The sequence below is a fragment of the Anabrus simplex genome, chromosome 12 (genome assembly GCF_040414725.1).
Source record: "Anabrus simplex isolate iqAnaSimp1 chromosome 12, ASM4041472v1, whole genome shotgun sequence".
Classification (NCBI taxonomy): Eukaryota; Metazoa; Arthropoda; class Insecta; order Orthoptera; family Tettigoniidae; genus Anabrus; species Anabrus simplex.
In genome coordinates this window covers 68,376,725-68,392,331 of record NC_090276.1, presented here as the reverse complement: position 1 = coordinate 68,392,331, position 15,607 = coordinate 68,376,725, and the positions used below count along the sequence as shown (strand labels likewise).

Sequence of the window (15,607 nt, the reverse complement as noted above, 5' to 3'; positions counted from 1 at the left end):
ACGCCCTTTCTTGTACATTAACCCCTAAATACTCTCAAAACCATATCAACAGATCTATAACCTTTCTTCCTTAATATGATTACTCCACTAAAGTTCATTCCTTGCCGTTGTTTGTAATGTGGAGAAACAGTGGAAGAGATACATTCAGTGAGAGCGAGTACGGGGACAGACTCAATTTCAGTTAAATATCTGGACAGTGAATTTAGAGCTAACATAGAAAGAATGCTGTACAGTTGTCAAATTATTAAACAAAGAGTGGACTTCACTGAGAAAGACAGGAAAAACTCTTATTCTTATAAAAAATACGGGGTAAAGAAACATAAAAGAACTGCTAACGTAAATAACGGAAGGGCAAGATACATTTTACCCTAAAAGCTGATATATAAAATGGGTATAAACCCTCCTTGGATTTAATTATAGGCCAATGCTTATTGTTGTGATAGAAAACTAACAAATAATTCAACAGGCCTTAGAGTAAGGCTGTACATGTCCGGACCACAGGATTTCTTGTGTGAGTTCTCGATAATTCCAGAGCTTTATTCTCTAGTAACCGGCCACAAAGCCTACAATACAAGCGCCGTGAACTCTCCATTATCGGGTTTTGAAGCTTAACCATGTCAAAACAGGCTGCGGTCTGCAACCTGACAGGGAACATGCTTTCTATCAGTCGCCTATCCCACTACATTGCACCACATGTGTTCAAAAGCTGTTTTACCCTTACCTTCTTTTCAATGGGTATCCATTGTGGCCGTACAAAAATGGAACACAAATGTTCGTCATTAGGAAAGGGAACTTCCCAATTAATTAAATATCAATTCAAGAAACGAAATTATATATATATATTTATTGAGTTAGCGACTTGTTGTCACGAATGGATTACTTAGGACCACGCGGAATGAACATTTGATGGCTTTTTGTTTTAGTCCAGTATTCCTTCATACTTAGTGAATGGAAGTGTTTTCGTTGCAGGGACCAAACATGTCGGTTAGTCTTTCTCTCATCATCCTCAAAACACCGTGTGAGCGTGATTTTTCTGATTTCATCTCGGTCCAGTAGATTTGGTGATCCTAATTCCTCTGTCTGTTTGTACCAATTTAATGTGTTGGTCTTATTCTTTAATAATGTATGAGTCAGTCTATTTGAGTGCCCTATGTATTGTAATCTTCGCAAGCGCATTGTATCTGTAATTTAGGAGATTCTTTTATATAATTCCGCGTTTGGTTTTGGAAAATGTTCTCCATGTTTGATTCTCGGTCCTGGGATTTTTCTCAGTATTTTACGTTCGTTCACTTCTAAGTGTTCTTTTAGTGTTTTGTGTTGGAGATTGATAGTTTCTGATGCGAAGAGAAACTTCGGGGTTGATTACTGTAGTATAGTGCAGGATTTTGCAGTTGTACGTAATGTTTTGTTAACTGAAATGCAGTCTCCATTTTCAGGAGTCACAATTCAATAGATTTCTTTTCATTGCAATTTTCAGTGCAGCCTCCGTGGCTCAGACGGCAGCGCGTTGGCCTCTCACCGCTGAATACCGTGGTTCAAATCTCGGTCACTCCATGTGAGATTTGTGCTGGACAAAGCGGAGGCGGGACAGGTTTTTCTCCGGGTATTCCGGTTTTCCCTGTCATCCTTCATTCAAGCAACACTCTCCATTCTCATTTCATAGCATCTATCAGTCGTTAATAAATCACTTTGGGAGTGACGACCCCATCGTACCAGTAGCCTATGTATGATTCATACATTCATTCATCCCTGACCCGGTCAATGACTGGAAAACAGGTTGTAGGTTATTATTACAATTTTCAGTAATCCATACACCTAAATATTTAAATTATTTTCACTCGAGAGATGCACTCTCTTTTCATGTGTTGAAATCCAATTCGACTCCTCAACATTATCTCTTTCCCTATATAAAAGCGAAAACCCTGACTCAATTGACTTACTTGACTTATTTCCTTTAATTCCTTGTGGAACATAGGGCCTCGACGAAATTTCTCCAGCTTGTTCTATCTGCCGCCAATGCTTTCACCTCCCTCCATGTCTTGTTAACTCCAGCAATCTCCTTAACTATGGTTCTCTTCCAGGTAATCCTCGGTCTGCCTTGCCTGCGACTGCCTTGTGAATTCCAACTCAATGCCTGCCTTGTGATACTCTCTTGTGGTCTTCTCAGGGTGTGTCCAATCCATCTCCATTTTCTTCTCATTATCTGTTCCTGTATGAGACTTTGACTTGTGGCCTCCCAAAGGTCTTTGTTTGGGATAGTTTTTGGCCAACATATTCTCATAATGTACCTCAAGCACCGATTTATAAAAGTCTGTAACCTTGTGGTAATGTCTTTGGTCACTTTCCAGGTCTCACTTCCATACAGTAACACAGATTTAACATTCCTGACTCAATTACTCATCTCTAATTCTCACACTTCCCGTGAAGCTAGAGCGCTGAAATTTGGTACAGGTGTTCCTTGTAAGGTATGTAGTGAAGGTATAGCTGATTTATTCCAGTATTTTGTGATAAAGGGGGATGAAACTGGGGTAACAATTCTCAACACAATATCATTCAAACACTCGCTTCCAACAAAGGTAGAGAGCTGAGACTTGGCACGGATATTTCTCCTAAGCTAATTAGGAACAGTGAGGATGTTTCATTCCGACAACTTATGATTGAAAGGGTTAACTTGGGGTAACTATCATCATTACAATACTCTCACACTTTCCACGAAACAACATTGCCATACCTTCCCATACCTTACCACAAAAATATATACGAATAATGTTACATAACCAGCAAAAGTTATTCAACTTAATCTTACTCTTCTCCTAGCACATGGCTCTAACCTCGTGTACTGACAGTACAGTGTGTGTGAAATCTATCCGATAGTTGAGCTTTAAACTGACTGTTGTTATGATCTGTGAAAGCAGATATCAGTACAACAATGGCAATAATAAGGTAATTTGCAAATGTTTTTTTTTTCATGGATTGGAGGGAGTGTAATTGCATAAAAACCTAGACCTTATTATTACAAACCATCACAGCACACAGCACGTCAATAGTACGCGAGCGACAGGTATCAGGTTTTGAATCTCTCCAATCACTCACACCATGATACAGTTCATGATTTCTTCGCATTCAATAGTAATGATTGATTAATATTCCAAAACAAGTTCTTCTTTTTTGGCTCGTTCAAATATTGCAAAACTAATGTATCTCCATTATTTTGTACCTACTACAGTCAGACTCAATTTTACTCGAATTATGGCATTCAATCAGTTATCCCAATAAACTCCGGCAGAAAAAAGTAATCGTGACTACATTCGTTTTAATTTATTCAACAATAGCGGTACTCGTTCGCTCCGCTACGCGCACAAATCGCAAAGAGTTTTAGGAAAAACAAGTTCCAAGATAAACGAATAATGCTAACGGAATGGGCCGCGCTACGTACCAACACAGTGCGTGCCACAGTCGAGTTGCCGGTTATTCCCTGTGTCGTGAATGGGCGAGTGGATGATGCAATAGCCGCCTGACCCATTCTCCGATAAGCTTGCGTACAACGTGACTACCTCAGCTGCTTCATGAAAAGTGTTCAACAACGTACTTCCATTTGCTTTGGATTATTAACGCACAAAGCGCGAGGTGCTAACGCATTATTGAATTAAGAAAATTGTGAATCAAGTCAAAACTGTGAGTTCTGTGTTAAACGAGAGAGGAATTTAAACGACCGACTGTCTTTAAATAAATACATAAATATGATAACTGGATCAAAGCCACTTAAATTTTACGAGACTAAACAAAGCCGAACTTCCCGCCGAATTACACTGGCCTTCGGGGCCTGTGAAGGTCTGCTTCTGGCGGTGAGCTTAGAAATATTCTTCGAAAAACGTGGAAGTCACGACCATATAATCCACGGCCCCGTACAAACTGGAATCAGGTATCATCGCGCTGTGCTGTGGTAACTGGGAGTGAAGTTATTAATACACCGTCCTCTGACAGTTACTGGAGTTCATTTCCTAATTCCCAACCAGGCAAAGTAATCTTCTCTTATATCAGATTATGTTTTGTAACAGCGAGAAGTAACAGAAATAGCGGAAATGATTCTCTCTCATCGGCGCGATAAAGCTTGGTTCGAGCGGCCACAGCACTTGGGAGTATGTGTGGAGCTTCGTTGTCAAGTCACAGAATGATAACATTTATCTGAAATGAGATACTTCATCTTTATTTTATATCACTCGAACACTGGAGGCAAATATTTGTTTTATATACGGCACTTTTAAAACATATTTTATAAAAAAAGTAATCAGCGTAGGTATGAAGTGATTGGACGGAAAAATATAAACACCTATTGCTAAAGTTTTAAATAAAAATTATAACAACTTCTACACATCCCGCATGTGGTAATAAGACTCGCTAGACCCACAAATACTTCCCATCTTTTACCAGAAGTGTCAGCTTTTCGGCAGTGATGATAAAACGCAGCTCTTCGGGCGAAAAATCCATTCCAGTCTGGATAGTTCACAGGTATTCCTACTTTCACTAATGCACAACGCCGCGCCGGTTCCAATGGACGCAGTCCCGCTTGAATTCTGCGGTTTGGATCGTTCGGCCGTTTTCGTGCGTGTTCGTACGAATTCGTCATCGCAGCTTTTCGCAGGTTTCCGCTTCCAATGGACGTGAGCTCTTACAGGCGCGATGGGTCTTGCGTGGTCAAAGAGGATTTGATGGTCTGTACGGCAGAAGTGTTCTGCTATGGCCGACTGGCTTTTAGCTTTTCCTATGAAGGACGAAACTGTGATATTCTTGACTGACCTTTCACCTTTTTGCCATCCATCCATCCATCCATCCATCCATCCATCCATCCATCCATCCATCCATCCATCCATCCATCCATCCATCCATCCATCCATCCTTGTTTTTTTGTTCGTCTTCAAGTTGATAGGATTTTTGCGTGAATATGGGCACGTTGTGACGGCGACCGCTCTCTCGTTTACGGACACGGAGCATGCAGGAAGGACGGCAACTCTTGGCGCGACTCATTCAACTTCGCTACGTACATGCATCGGCAGCGCTGCTAGGTCGATGTAAGGAAAGAAACGAGAGGTTGGCTGATCCTTCCTAAAGCACAGGTTAAAGGGTAAGCAGGTGCGTTGAGGTGTCTATGTTGCTGCTTAAGTTCAGGCTGGGCCAAACAGCGCTCCGACCGAACTTGTGGAGCGCACAGGTGTTTTGGTGTCCAGGAAAGGATGGAGATTAGCAATCTTAGCGCGGGATGGCAGCACAATCACCTTGCTAGCCTGTCTCTTTTCAAAGATGTTTCAAGACATCGATTGGCTCAAGGCTGACTTCGATTTATTTATTTTACCTTTTTCGCTTTGAGGTAAGAATATTCCGCAACATCTCCATCTCGAACTGATGGATCTACAGTGCAACACCCGACTCAAGGAAATCTTTCTACAGTCTCCAACGTGCAAGATTTTTTTTATAAAACATGCCTTGGGCGTGAGTGAAACAACTGCAATTCAGTTCACAGGCAAGGCAACATTTGGGTTGTAACAAGGATTTCTAGTGACCACTTCGAACTGCTCTGCTCCGGGAAGTGACAAGAACCTGTGATTTTGTCGCAGTTGTTATTTTACTTAACGTTGTTACGTGTCCGTAAACACCAAGTTCTATACATGTATCTCAATCGAAACACCAACATTAGTTTATAGTCGTATTTTCATACAGGCATAGGGTATAACATTAAAATGGAAGGAATCTTATTCAAGTATTAATTGTGCCATCTTGTGTCTATGTGTCACTAAACTTCAGATTTACATTAAAAAATAACAGCTATCGAACGTCAGCATTGAGACGGTTACGACGTTCATTGAAAACATTTCAGAGATCCGCTCGCATGGGACCGAAGTAACGAGAGCACAGCATTTTCCTTTCAAAGTCTCACTCAGATACAGGTAATTATACCGGTGATCATGCCACCATTTCAGCGGGTCCTCGTATTGATCGATAATGTCATCCTCCACCAGGCGCCTCTGCATTTCATTAATAGTTCTTGATGTTGTATTCCTTGATTTTTTCGATACCGTCTTCTTTAGGAAAGAGGACCACACCGAGATGACTTCCTGGTCCTGAGACTGCGTTGTGTACTGAGACTCCTGCAGTTTCTCTATCTCCTCTGACACCCTATGACTTTATTAATAATACGCAGTTTAATCGCTTCAACTGCTGAACTGTTTTGAAAAGCGTGAAGTTTAAAGCGAGGATCCAAATTTTACAAAGAGATAATGTTTGACTGTACTCATGCGAAGGTTCGTACCACTTGTTGAACGTCTTCTGGAACTGTTCACAAACATCCAGCAAGCTTGCTTATAAATAAATAAATAAATAAATAAATAAATAAATAAATAAATAAATAAATAAATAAATAAATAACAAAATTCTTCTGACTACCGCAAGCTACAGATTACTGATTGAGAAAAAGCATATTTTCGCGCGGGATCTTTAGTTATTCATAGACTACAAGTAACAAAGTCTCGTTCCTGTAGGACATAGTTTGTACACGAAGTTATTCATGACTATTTTGACATAAATAATACACTATTATAGCTTCAGTAATCATTTTACTCCAAATTGTACTTCCGCCTAGCGACTGACACTCGGGAGCCGTCATCGGCTATATTCGCTGCCACTCGGCCCATAGTGCCGAACGCATCGTGTCACAAATCCCGCTCATCTTTCATTCTTTGAGAATATTGAAGTGAAATGATTAATGCAGCTAGTATATTATTTAATTCTAAAATAGTCATGAATAACTTCGTGTACACACCATGTCCTATAGGTACAAGACTTCGTTTCTTGTAGTGTATGAATACCTGAAGATCCCGTGCGAAAAGATGCTTTCTCTCAATCAGTAATCAGCCATCTATAGCTTAACCTGGCTTAAGTATCCTGCCACGGCGATCTTGCACGAACTTAGCCGATGACGGCTCCTGAGTGTCAGGCACTAGATGGCTAGAACACAGTCTTGTGCTCTGGCATAGCAGATACCGCAAGTTCGTCAATTTGAATCGCGCGCCCGAAAGTAACAACGCAACCTCTTTTTCTCGGGAAAAATGTTATCCGCTAATCCGATTACACCATTGTTAATAACATAACATGAAGAGCATCCCTGATTTTTTTTGGCGGTATAGTTCTGATACACTCGGTATAAGGTTTTCGCATAAGACCTGACAGCTCGCACGTGGCTTCTCCTACAACCACGACCCTCTTGGCCGCAGCCACTTCCCCTGCTAAACAGGCATTTTACCGGTTAAACATATTTTTAATGACACGACTTAGCTCGGTCACTGTAATGTCTCTTATTGCATGCCGCATGTTTTCGTTAAGTTCCTCCAGTGTGCGTGGATTTGTTTGGCACAGTTTGTCCTTCAGGGTATCCCACAAATAAAAATCACAGACTGTTGGATATGGACAGCGGAAAGGCCATAAACCAGCACTAACTTATAAATTCACAAACTAAAGCGGATAACTGACTACAGCGTGGGAAGTAAAGAACAGGAAGCGAGCCAGACAGCCAGGTCGTTCGCCGGTGTGGGGGAAACAAGCCAGTCGGCCTACGCTCATCAGCGCGCGAGCGGTCAGGTTTAGTACGGGTTTGGAAAACTTTTCACCATTGGGTTATCTTTAGTATACATACTGAGCGAAACGAGGCCTAAGGGTTTATAATCACTCCAAAGCCATTTATTTATTTATTTATTTATTTATTTATTTATTTATTTATACTGTTTACGCCCACATTGGAGCACCAAAATCAAACCTTATACAACAAAGTCCCAAAACTTTTTCATTCTGAATGATCTTGCGGCCCGTTCTTCTGCAGATACGATAACATACTGCTTATGCTGCGATATTTTTAGTGATAATCTTGTGTACTTGTTATTTAGAATCCGTTTCTTTTCTCTATTTTCAATTTGGCCTTCAGTAATTTTGAATATGTGTGTGCAAAGAATACAATCCTCCGTTTTCGCATCGTGTCAGTGATCGATTCACTTTCCTTGTACTGGACGATATACATAACATCTTACGACTACCAAGGGGTAAATTTCACACACTGTTCATAGATTTCTCCAAGGCCTTTGATAATTTTAAAAGAAACATTATATCGTCGAAGCTTGATTCTATTGTAGAGGACAAGGCTCTTACTATCCTGATTCATAACCTGTTAAGAAATAATAGTCTACTGTCATCATTTCAGACAATATAACTTCATCGAGGGAGATCACGCAGACAAATGGCATTCTACAGGACGACCCTCTTAGCCCTTTATTGTTTAATGTAGATGTATATGATGTGGTTCAAGCGATAAAAGAGGTGTCAAACGAAGTAACCATGTATTTGTATGCTGATGATATGGTTATAGGATCACACGATGTTAAAGAGCTACAAAAAGCCCTGGATGCACTGGAGAATTGGACAGATACAAATGAGTTGCAAGTGAACATTGAAAAGACTGACTACATGTTTTCAGGAAGGGAGGACGATTGCCCTCAAGTGAAAAAAGTGACTTATAAAACGGAAAAATTAAACACGTAAACAGTTTTAAATATCTGGGCTTGACGATGCAGACGACAGTAAACTCCTTTAGGCTTCATATTAGGCTACATGCTGCGGCAGCTATGAAAGGAATATTTGACATCAAGAATTTAAATAGATTATCTCTTAAGACGGCTACGATCTTGTTTGATGTAAACATAATTCCTATTTTAACATATGGACTGGAAATCATTTGGGATAAGCTAAGAAAGAATGACCTATACACTAGAAAAAATAAAAGCCTAATTCTTAAAGACAACCCTCTGTGTATCCAGATTTACTAGATCAAGACTGGTTTATGAACTTGGAAAGGAGCCTTTTTTAATTGCAGATTTGAGATTCAAGCTCGTTCTACCTTATACATACCATTGGAAGAAACTCTTGAATGAAAGATTGGCCAAAAGGAATGATATTTGTACTGAATTGTATTCAACTGAAGCAATGACGAATAGAACTTGGACCAGTACAAACCGGGATCTCCAACATTTTGTCATTTCTGTGGCAATTCATGGATACCACTATAAACTCTGCAAAACTAAGACCTTTCATGAACCTGATGATAGGTGTGTGTGTGTGTGCACTGTGTGATCTGACTTGTCCTCGTTACCGTGTTGTGGAATGCTCTAAGCGAAATAGACTTATGCTTAAATGACATGTAATCGCTTTATATACACAAATTGTGTGCTCTATTAAATTAATTAAAGTACTGAATTTGGCAAAAGTCTCCAATGGCCATCAATATGGTTACTTTTAAATTAATAATTGTCCGAAGAATTCTTCTATCAACTTTATAAGAATTCAAAATTCATCTTGCACCTAGAAAAGAGAATTCTGCTTCTCTTAAGTATGTGAACCCCAAAGGGGTTATATATACCGGGAGAATTGTCCGTACGGTTAGAGGCAGGCAGCTGTGAGCTTGCATCTTGGAGATAGAGGGTTCGAATCCCACTGTCACCAGTTCTGAAAATGGTTCTCTGTGGTCTCCCATTTTTACACTAGGTAAATACTGGAGCTGTACCTTAATTAAGGCCACGGCCGCTTCCTTCCCATTCCTGGCCCTTCCCTATCCCATCGTTGCCATAAGACGTATCTGTTTCGGTGCGACGTAAAAAATTGCGAAAAAATCATTTTAGTTCGTGTGCATAATTTATTTGGCTTAGAAGATTTAACTGTGCCGTAGTTGGTAACGACATCAATCTTGGCAAGTATGTGTACTGAAGTATGAGAGTGACGTGATATTGAATCATTTTAGCCAATAGAAGCGTTCCTTCATGCAGCTACTTTGGAAAAATCGACGGCTCCAGGTATTAACATCGTAACTTTTTCCCTGCTCAAACGTCGTAACTACAGTTACAATTTTATTTATGCTATCTTTCTGGTACGAGATGTTAAGTGTGTGTTTTTTTTTTTTTTTTTTACAAGTTGCTTTACGTCGCACCGACACAAGTACGTCTTATGGCGACGATGGAATAGGGAAGGGCTAGGAGTGGGAAGGAAGCAGCCGTGGCCTTAATTAAGGTACAGCCCCAGCATTTGCTTGGTGTGAAAATGGGAATCCACGAAAACTATGTTCAGAGCTGCTGACGGTGGGTTCGAACCGTCTATCTCCCGAATACTGGATACTGGCCGCACTTAAGCGACTGCAGCTATCGAGCTCGGTGGATCTATTGTTGCTGCTGAGTTTTGGGGTGCAGGAGATACGATTTTTATGCAGGGGAAAAATACTGAAGTAATGGCTTTGGTGATGATCGTAACTCACTTAGGCCATACTTGGACTTAGGATGTTAATACTTGGAGGCGTCGAAATACCCTCAGTTTCGAGGGCGGGTTGGTGGATCCCCAGCAGCGGCACTGAATATCTCTCTCTCTCTCTCTCTCTCGTACATGTAACACGAGGTAAGATTTGATTCTGCTTCTTAAATTATGTACAAAAATCTTGAAGGCTTATAGAAGTTATACAATTGTACGGAAAAGGGGGAGCATGTTATTTTACAAGTTCCTCAATACCATTTATGAATATTGCTATGTTAACTGATCTACTGATATTTGAGGACGACTTTCTAATTGACTTAACTTGCATATTTGTAATAAATTGCGTACAGGCGTAGTATCACAATGGGCGATTTAGTGGTGGATATTTGTGACAAGACCAAAAAAATGTGCAAAAGTTTGTGAAATCAACTTCTGTGTCAGGTACTGTATTACGAGTAACTGTTCCGTTTTTGGCTTTCAGATTAATTTAAATTATTTTAACCTGCAAAGCGAGGAAGTCAAGACAATTAAATTTTCGTAGCATACTCCTTAATAATCGCTCTAAAGGCATTTATAAGAATTCAAAATTCTTCTTGTAGGTAGAGAAGAGATTTCTACTTCCCTTTAGTATGTGAATCGAGAGAATCAAGTACTGGTTGAAACCATGCAGATGGTGCAAGTGTGACTATCCCACTCTGCAATCAAGCATCATAAAAATTCATAATGCATACAGACCCACCGAGTGAAATATTTTTTGAACCGTCCCGTCTGTACAATTCCGCTCTTCATTTTCGTAGCGAGAAGAGTAAAAAATGGGAAAAGCTCGTCAGTAATGGTGATGTTAATGATACGTGACCTCCCGCAGATGATCCTCTTGTTAGCTGTGCGCACACGTGGCCCCTACGAATGTCACGCCAGTGTTTTGCATTCAGGGTGAACGGGGCGGTTGCCATAGTGATAGAACCGATATTGAATTTCAATTGCAAATACCTCATTTTTCCCCTCCCAGTTCGGCCAACATGTTTCTCTGGCTGCAGAAAAGTAATAAAACTAGTTCAAAAATATGTGATTAAAGCGTAACCTAGTGAAGTATGCAGAGAGAATATTTTCAATGGAAATATTTATTAATAATAACCATCATCATATGACAGAGGGGACAGGAGAAGTAGGAGACCAAAAAAGGGAAGGTGAAGAAGATGAGTGAAACCTACCTCACAACCAGCAAAATCTATAGAGTGGGCGAAAAGTCGCAGTACACCAGTTTCTTTCTTTTTCAAAAGAACTTGTGCATGAAAATTCTGTGGCTTGGTTCTGAAAGGGCCAATGTCAAAAAACCTGTTTTTGAGCTATGAGCATTTGAAGTCTTGCTTATAGTTTTCCAATTATTTTTTTTAACAAATAACTTTAAATAACTTCATACTTTTTTTTTGTGGAACTCACATTATTAAGCGCGAATTTCTTCTATCGTATTCTTTAAAAATTTCCAGGTCTCTAATCTTTATTGGTAATCTAACATTATTGGCAAGGGCTTATTTAATTAAATGTTAACTGTTCGTTTAGTACTTAACAGAGACATTGGCCCTTTTCAACATGTTGCAAGCCAGATTAAAACGCGGTTGTATCAGTTAATATCTCAGCTTCGATAAAAAATGGCATTGGCCCTTTTAGAACCAAGCCACAGAATTGTTTGTAATACTCGATTTCAAGCTGTGATTACGGGCGACATCTCGTATATTCCGAGGGAAACCACAACAATGCAAATGGCAAGCCATAGCGTTGCTCACGTGATATACAAGGCCGGGAAGTGGGCCGATAGAATTGAGGATCTCAAGTCGTTTCACGAACGGCTGGCTTTCCACATAACGATTTATTTTAAAGGTTACACCTTTTAAATACACCATAATAATCATAAGTTTGTTGCTATGAACCGAGTTTTACTGCTGTTACTTTAACATGTTTCAGCTAATCGGGATCTCCATTAATCCGGCCAACTTATCCGCCAATTAGTGTGGATTAACGAGCATCTACTGTCATTTGCTGGGGAACATCAGCGAGGAGGAGGCAAGAGGGTGTTGGGCTTTGACCTTCCCCCTTCATAATTTTAGTATGAGTAAACAAGGAAAAGAAGGTCCTGGTAACGAGGATTTCAATATTGTACACCTAATGTTTTGCAAGTCGAGTTAAAAGCTATTTAAATATTAGAAAATGCAATATATCAGCGTAAAGACCAGACGTGTCTTAGTGTGGTTGTAATCTTTCTACGCGGGCTGTAAGTAAAGTAGTTACAATATTGATAGAATGCAGCATTTAATGAACTAACAAGTACAATTAATTGCATTGCATTCCTTCAATGAAGTTGTCTTTTACCAAATGTAGGGAAGCCGTTGGGACCGTTGGCAAGACGTTCTGTCTTGTCCCCTACTGCGTGGATTACAGATGCCACGTCAGGAAATCGGCGGCCTCTGAGACGTTCCTTCAACTTCGGAAACAGGTCGAAGTCACAAGGACTCAAGTCTGGTGAGTACGGAGGGTATTCCAAGACCTCTCAATGCCAAGTTCGGACCCGCACGAAACGCCTTGACCCATCGTGCAACCGTCGTATACGGTAATGCATTCTCGCCACAGGCTTCACGTAATCCTCTATACAATTCTGAAGCATTTTCCCCACGGCGAACCTCGATTTTAATCCATGAAGAAGGCCGATCACCTTTTGAAGACATGCTTTAGAGCTTGCAATCGACACTCTTCACTTCAACGCCACACAGCAACAACACTCCCAGCTGAGTGCCCATCAAATGCACACTGCACATCGACAACAGTGCCACCTAACCACTCCCATATCCTATTTGCGCATGTCCGATCTCCTGTGAGTGTCTGGAGTACGTTGCCTCTACTTTATTTACAACCCTCGTATCTATCTATATATCTGTCTATTGCAGTACATTAATGCAGTGCATGGTGATATGAAATGTCTGTCTGTTAGGTCATCAGCCCAGAGGCTGGTTGGATCCTCAAATAGCACCACCAAAGGTTATGCGGTTATAAGGAAACTGCAAAAACCAATGGCAGCACCAAAATGAGGCGTACTAGGCAAGACGAGGAGTGAGGTAGTTTGCCATTGCTTTCCTCACTGGGTCAGAAAGTGCTATTGCAGCACGACTGACCCTATGAGCAACACCTTTCAGAACACTCAGATGCACTAGTCGTGCTCTGAATGTCAATACTCAGCACCACCCATACCCCAGCAGCTTCCATATTGTCACAGCCATGGATGAGACTGGGACTTCTGTGAAAGCTACACTTTACTCTGGCCTGTGCCAAGGGATGGATACAGAAGTACTGTATCCATCAAGAAATGGCAGCAGGCAAGATATGAAATATCTAGAGAAATAGAAGAAGTGCAGTTAAAGTTCATTTTTAGAACTCGATGTTGTTTAATGGATCCCACTAGGTCTTGCACCTGGTAATTTGATATACTGTACCTTCACTCCATCCCGAGCCGTTGACTGATGCTGAGTTGGTGGTATTGAGGTTCTTGTATTTGTGCGGTTGTTTGTGGTGTTTATGAGGCTGCTTCCTCCCCGCGTGAGAGATGTTCACGGCGGAACTCGTGTAATTGCTTGGAGGACATACGCCGTGACTGCAAGCCCTGGTCTCGGTACGCTCTCCTCCAGCCTCCATACAGAGCTCCAGACGACTGCCATCGTCCACACACCGAGAATACCGGGATTGAGATCCGGTACCGCAGGAGGCGCTGCAAGCGGACCACTCGGACCATTCGACCTCTAAAACAAGAAACGATAGCACCTTGGTGAACGTCTGTGCTAGATCATTTGAACATGTAACACAATATTGTGAGAAAACTGCAATACTAACGCCTATGTATTATACATCAAAAGAAAGGTCTCCATCTCAGGATTACTAGAAAAAAATATTATTTATTTCATTAAGTTTTTATTTCTGTAAAATAGTCATTTATTCAAATAATGACGACGGTTAGGTCATTGCAGTTCACTGTATTCGCCGGCAGATGGCTCTTTGAAAGTTGCCTCCCGTTGATCTTTCTAAGATAGCCGGACAGACAAGCTCTGTAAAAATTGTGCAGATCTTTCTGTGTTAGTACAATAGATGGCTCTGTGAAATAAAGTTATCACCAGAATGTTAGTTGTTGCTCCATCGTCGTCTCGATGCTCTTACACTCCCTGCTCTATGCCACTAGTTTAACACAGTAAGGTGGGAATACCAATATTTCTTCAAGTCGCCGTAAGAGCGCAGTCGTAGACGCACAATCATCACACTCAGAGCGGGTGTAGCATTGTGTTATTGACGCATGTATATGTGTGGGGGCCATATGAAGACTTCTTGTTAGCAATCCCAAAATGTATTCAGTACATACAAGGTCTAGATGTTTGTTTGTAGTTTAATTCATACATTGTTCATTTGTAATAATGTATTTGCATGCCATGCGCTAAATAAATGACGGCGTACTTGCTATGGCGCGATCCTATCAGACTGGGATCCCTGTCCAAATCCATATTCTGCCGAAGCTTTTTCTTTGATTGGTGAAGCCCTTTCTTAAGCTACGTGCACGTTTAGCAACACTGCCTCGCGAAGCCCAATTCAATTCGCCCGCGAAGCGATCTGCTACACTGTTACGGCAACGCCACAGGCTGTTCTATTCAACTTATTCAGTCAGGTACGTGAGCTTCGACTTTATGACCGCTCCGTATAAGCAAGGGATCGGATTGCAACAACTGCTTTGGTATTTCATTGATCAATAAACCAGGCAAACGCCTCACCGGCATTTTTGGAAAGGAGAGTGCAGTTCGGTGGTGGGAGAGCAAGCTGAATGAAAACCATCGTGGGTTCAGACCACACAAGCGTTGTCAGTACCAGATTTTCAGCATGCGTCAAATACTGTAAAACCCCTGTTAACCGACTTCGGGTTAACCGAAACCCGGGTTACCCGAAAATGCCTCCGAAATCGGAAATCTAAAAACCACGTACAGTACTGCGCGAGGATAACTGCAAAGGGTAGAGCGTGCTGGGCTGTGGCTAGCAGAGAGGAGAACGCCCGACCTTTATTTGATTCCCCAGCCACCGACTCTCCAGTCCCGTGAGAGCTGGCGTAGAGGTAAGCCTAAGTTAAGCATTTGTTATGTCTTTCAATAACCTACAACGGTATTTCATGCCTTGCTTTTTTAATGTGAAAATTAAGAGTGATATTGTACCAGCCATAGACTGCTATATTATTATTAACTTTATTGGCCACATT

The 15,607-nt window shown here is 41.0% G+C and overlaps 1 protein-coding gene across 1 annotated transcript in view; it reads right to left on the bottom strand.

Annotated features, from left to right (window-relative positions):
• The window catches only part of LOC136884148 (uncharacterized), a 239,606-nt gene that overhangs the window by 76,071 nt on the left and 147,928 nt on the right, over positions 1-15,607 (bottom strand). Inside the window, exon 8 of the mRNA XM_068229811.1 lies at positions 13,815-14,117. Within this exon, the coding sequence (XP_068085912.1) occupies positions 13,815-14,117 (303 nt within the window). The remainder of the gene's footprint in view (positions 1-13,814; positions 14,118-15,607) is intronic.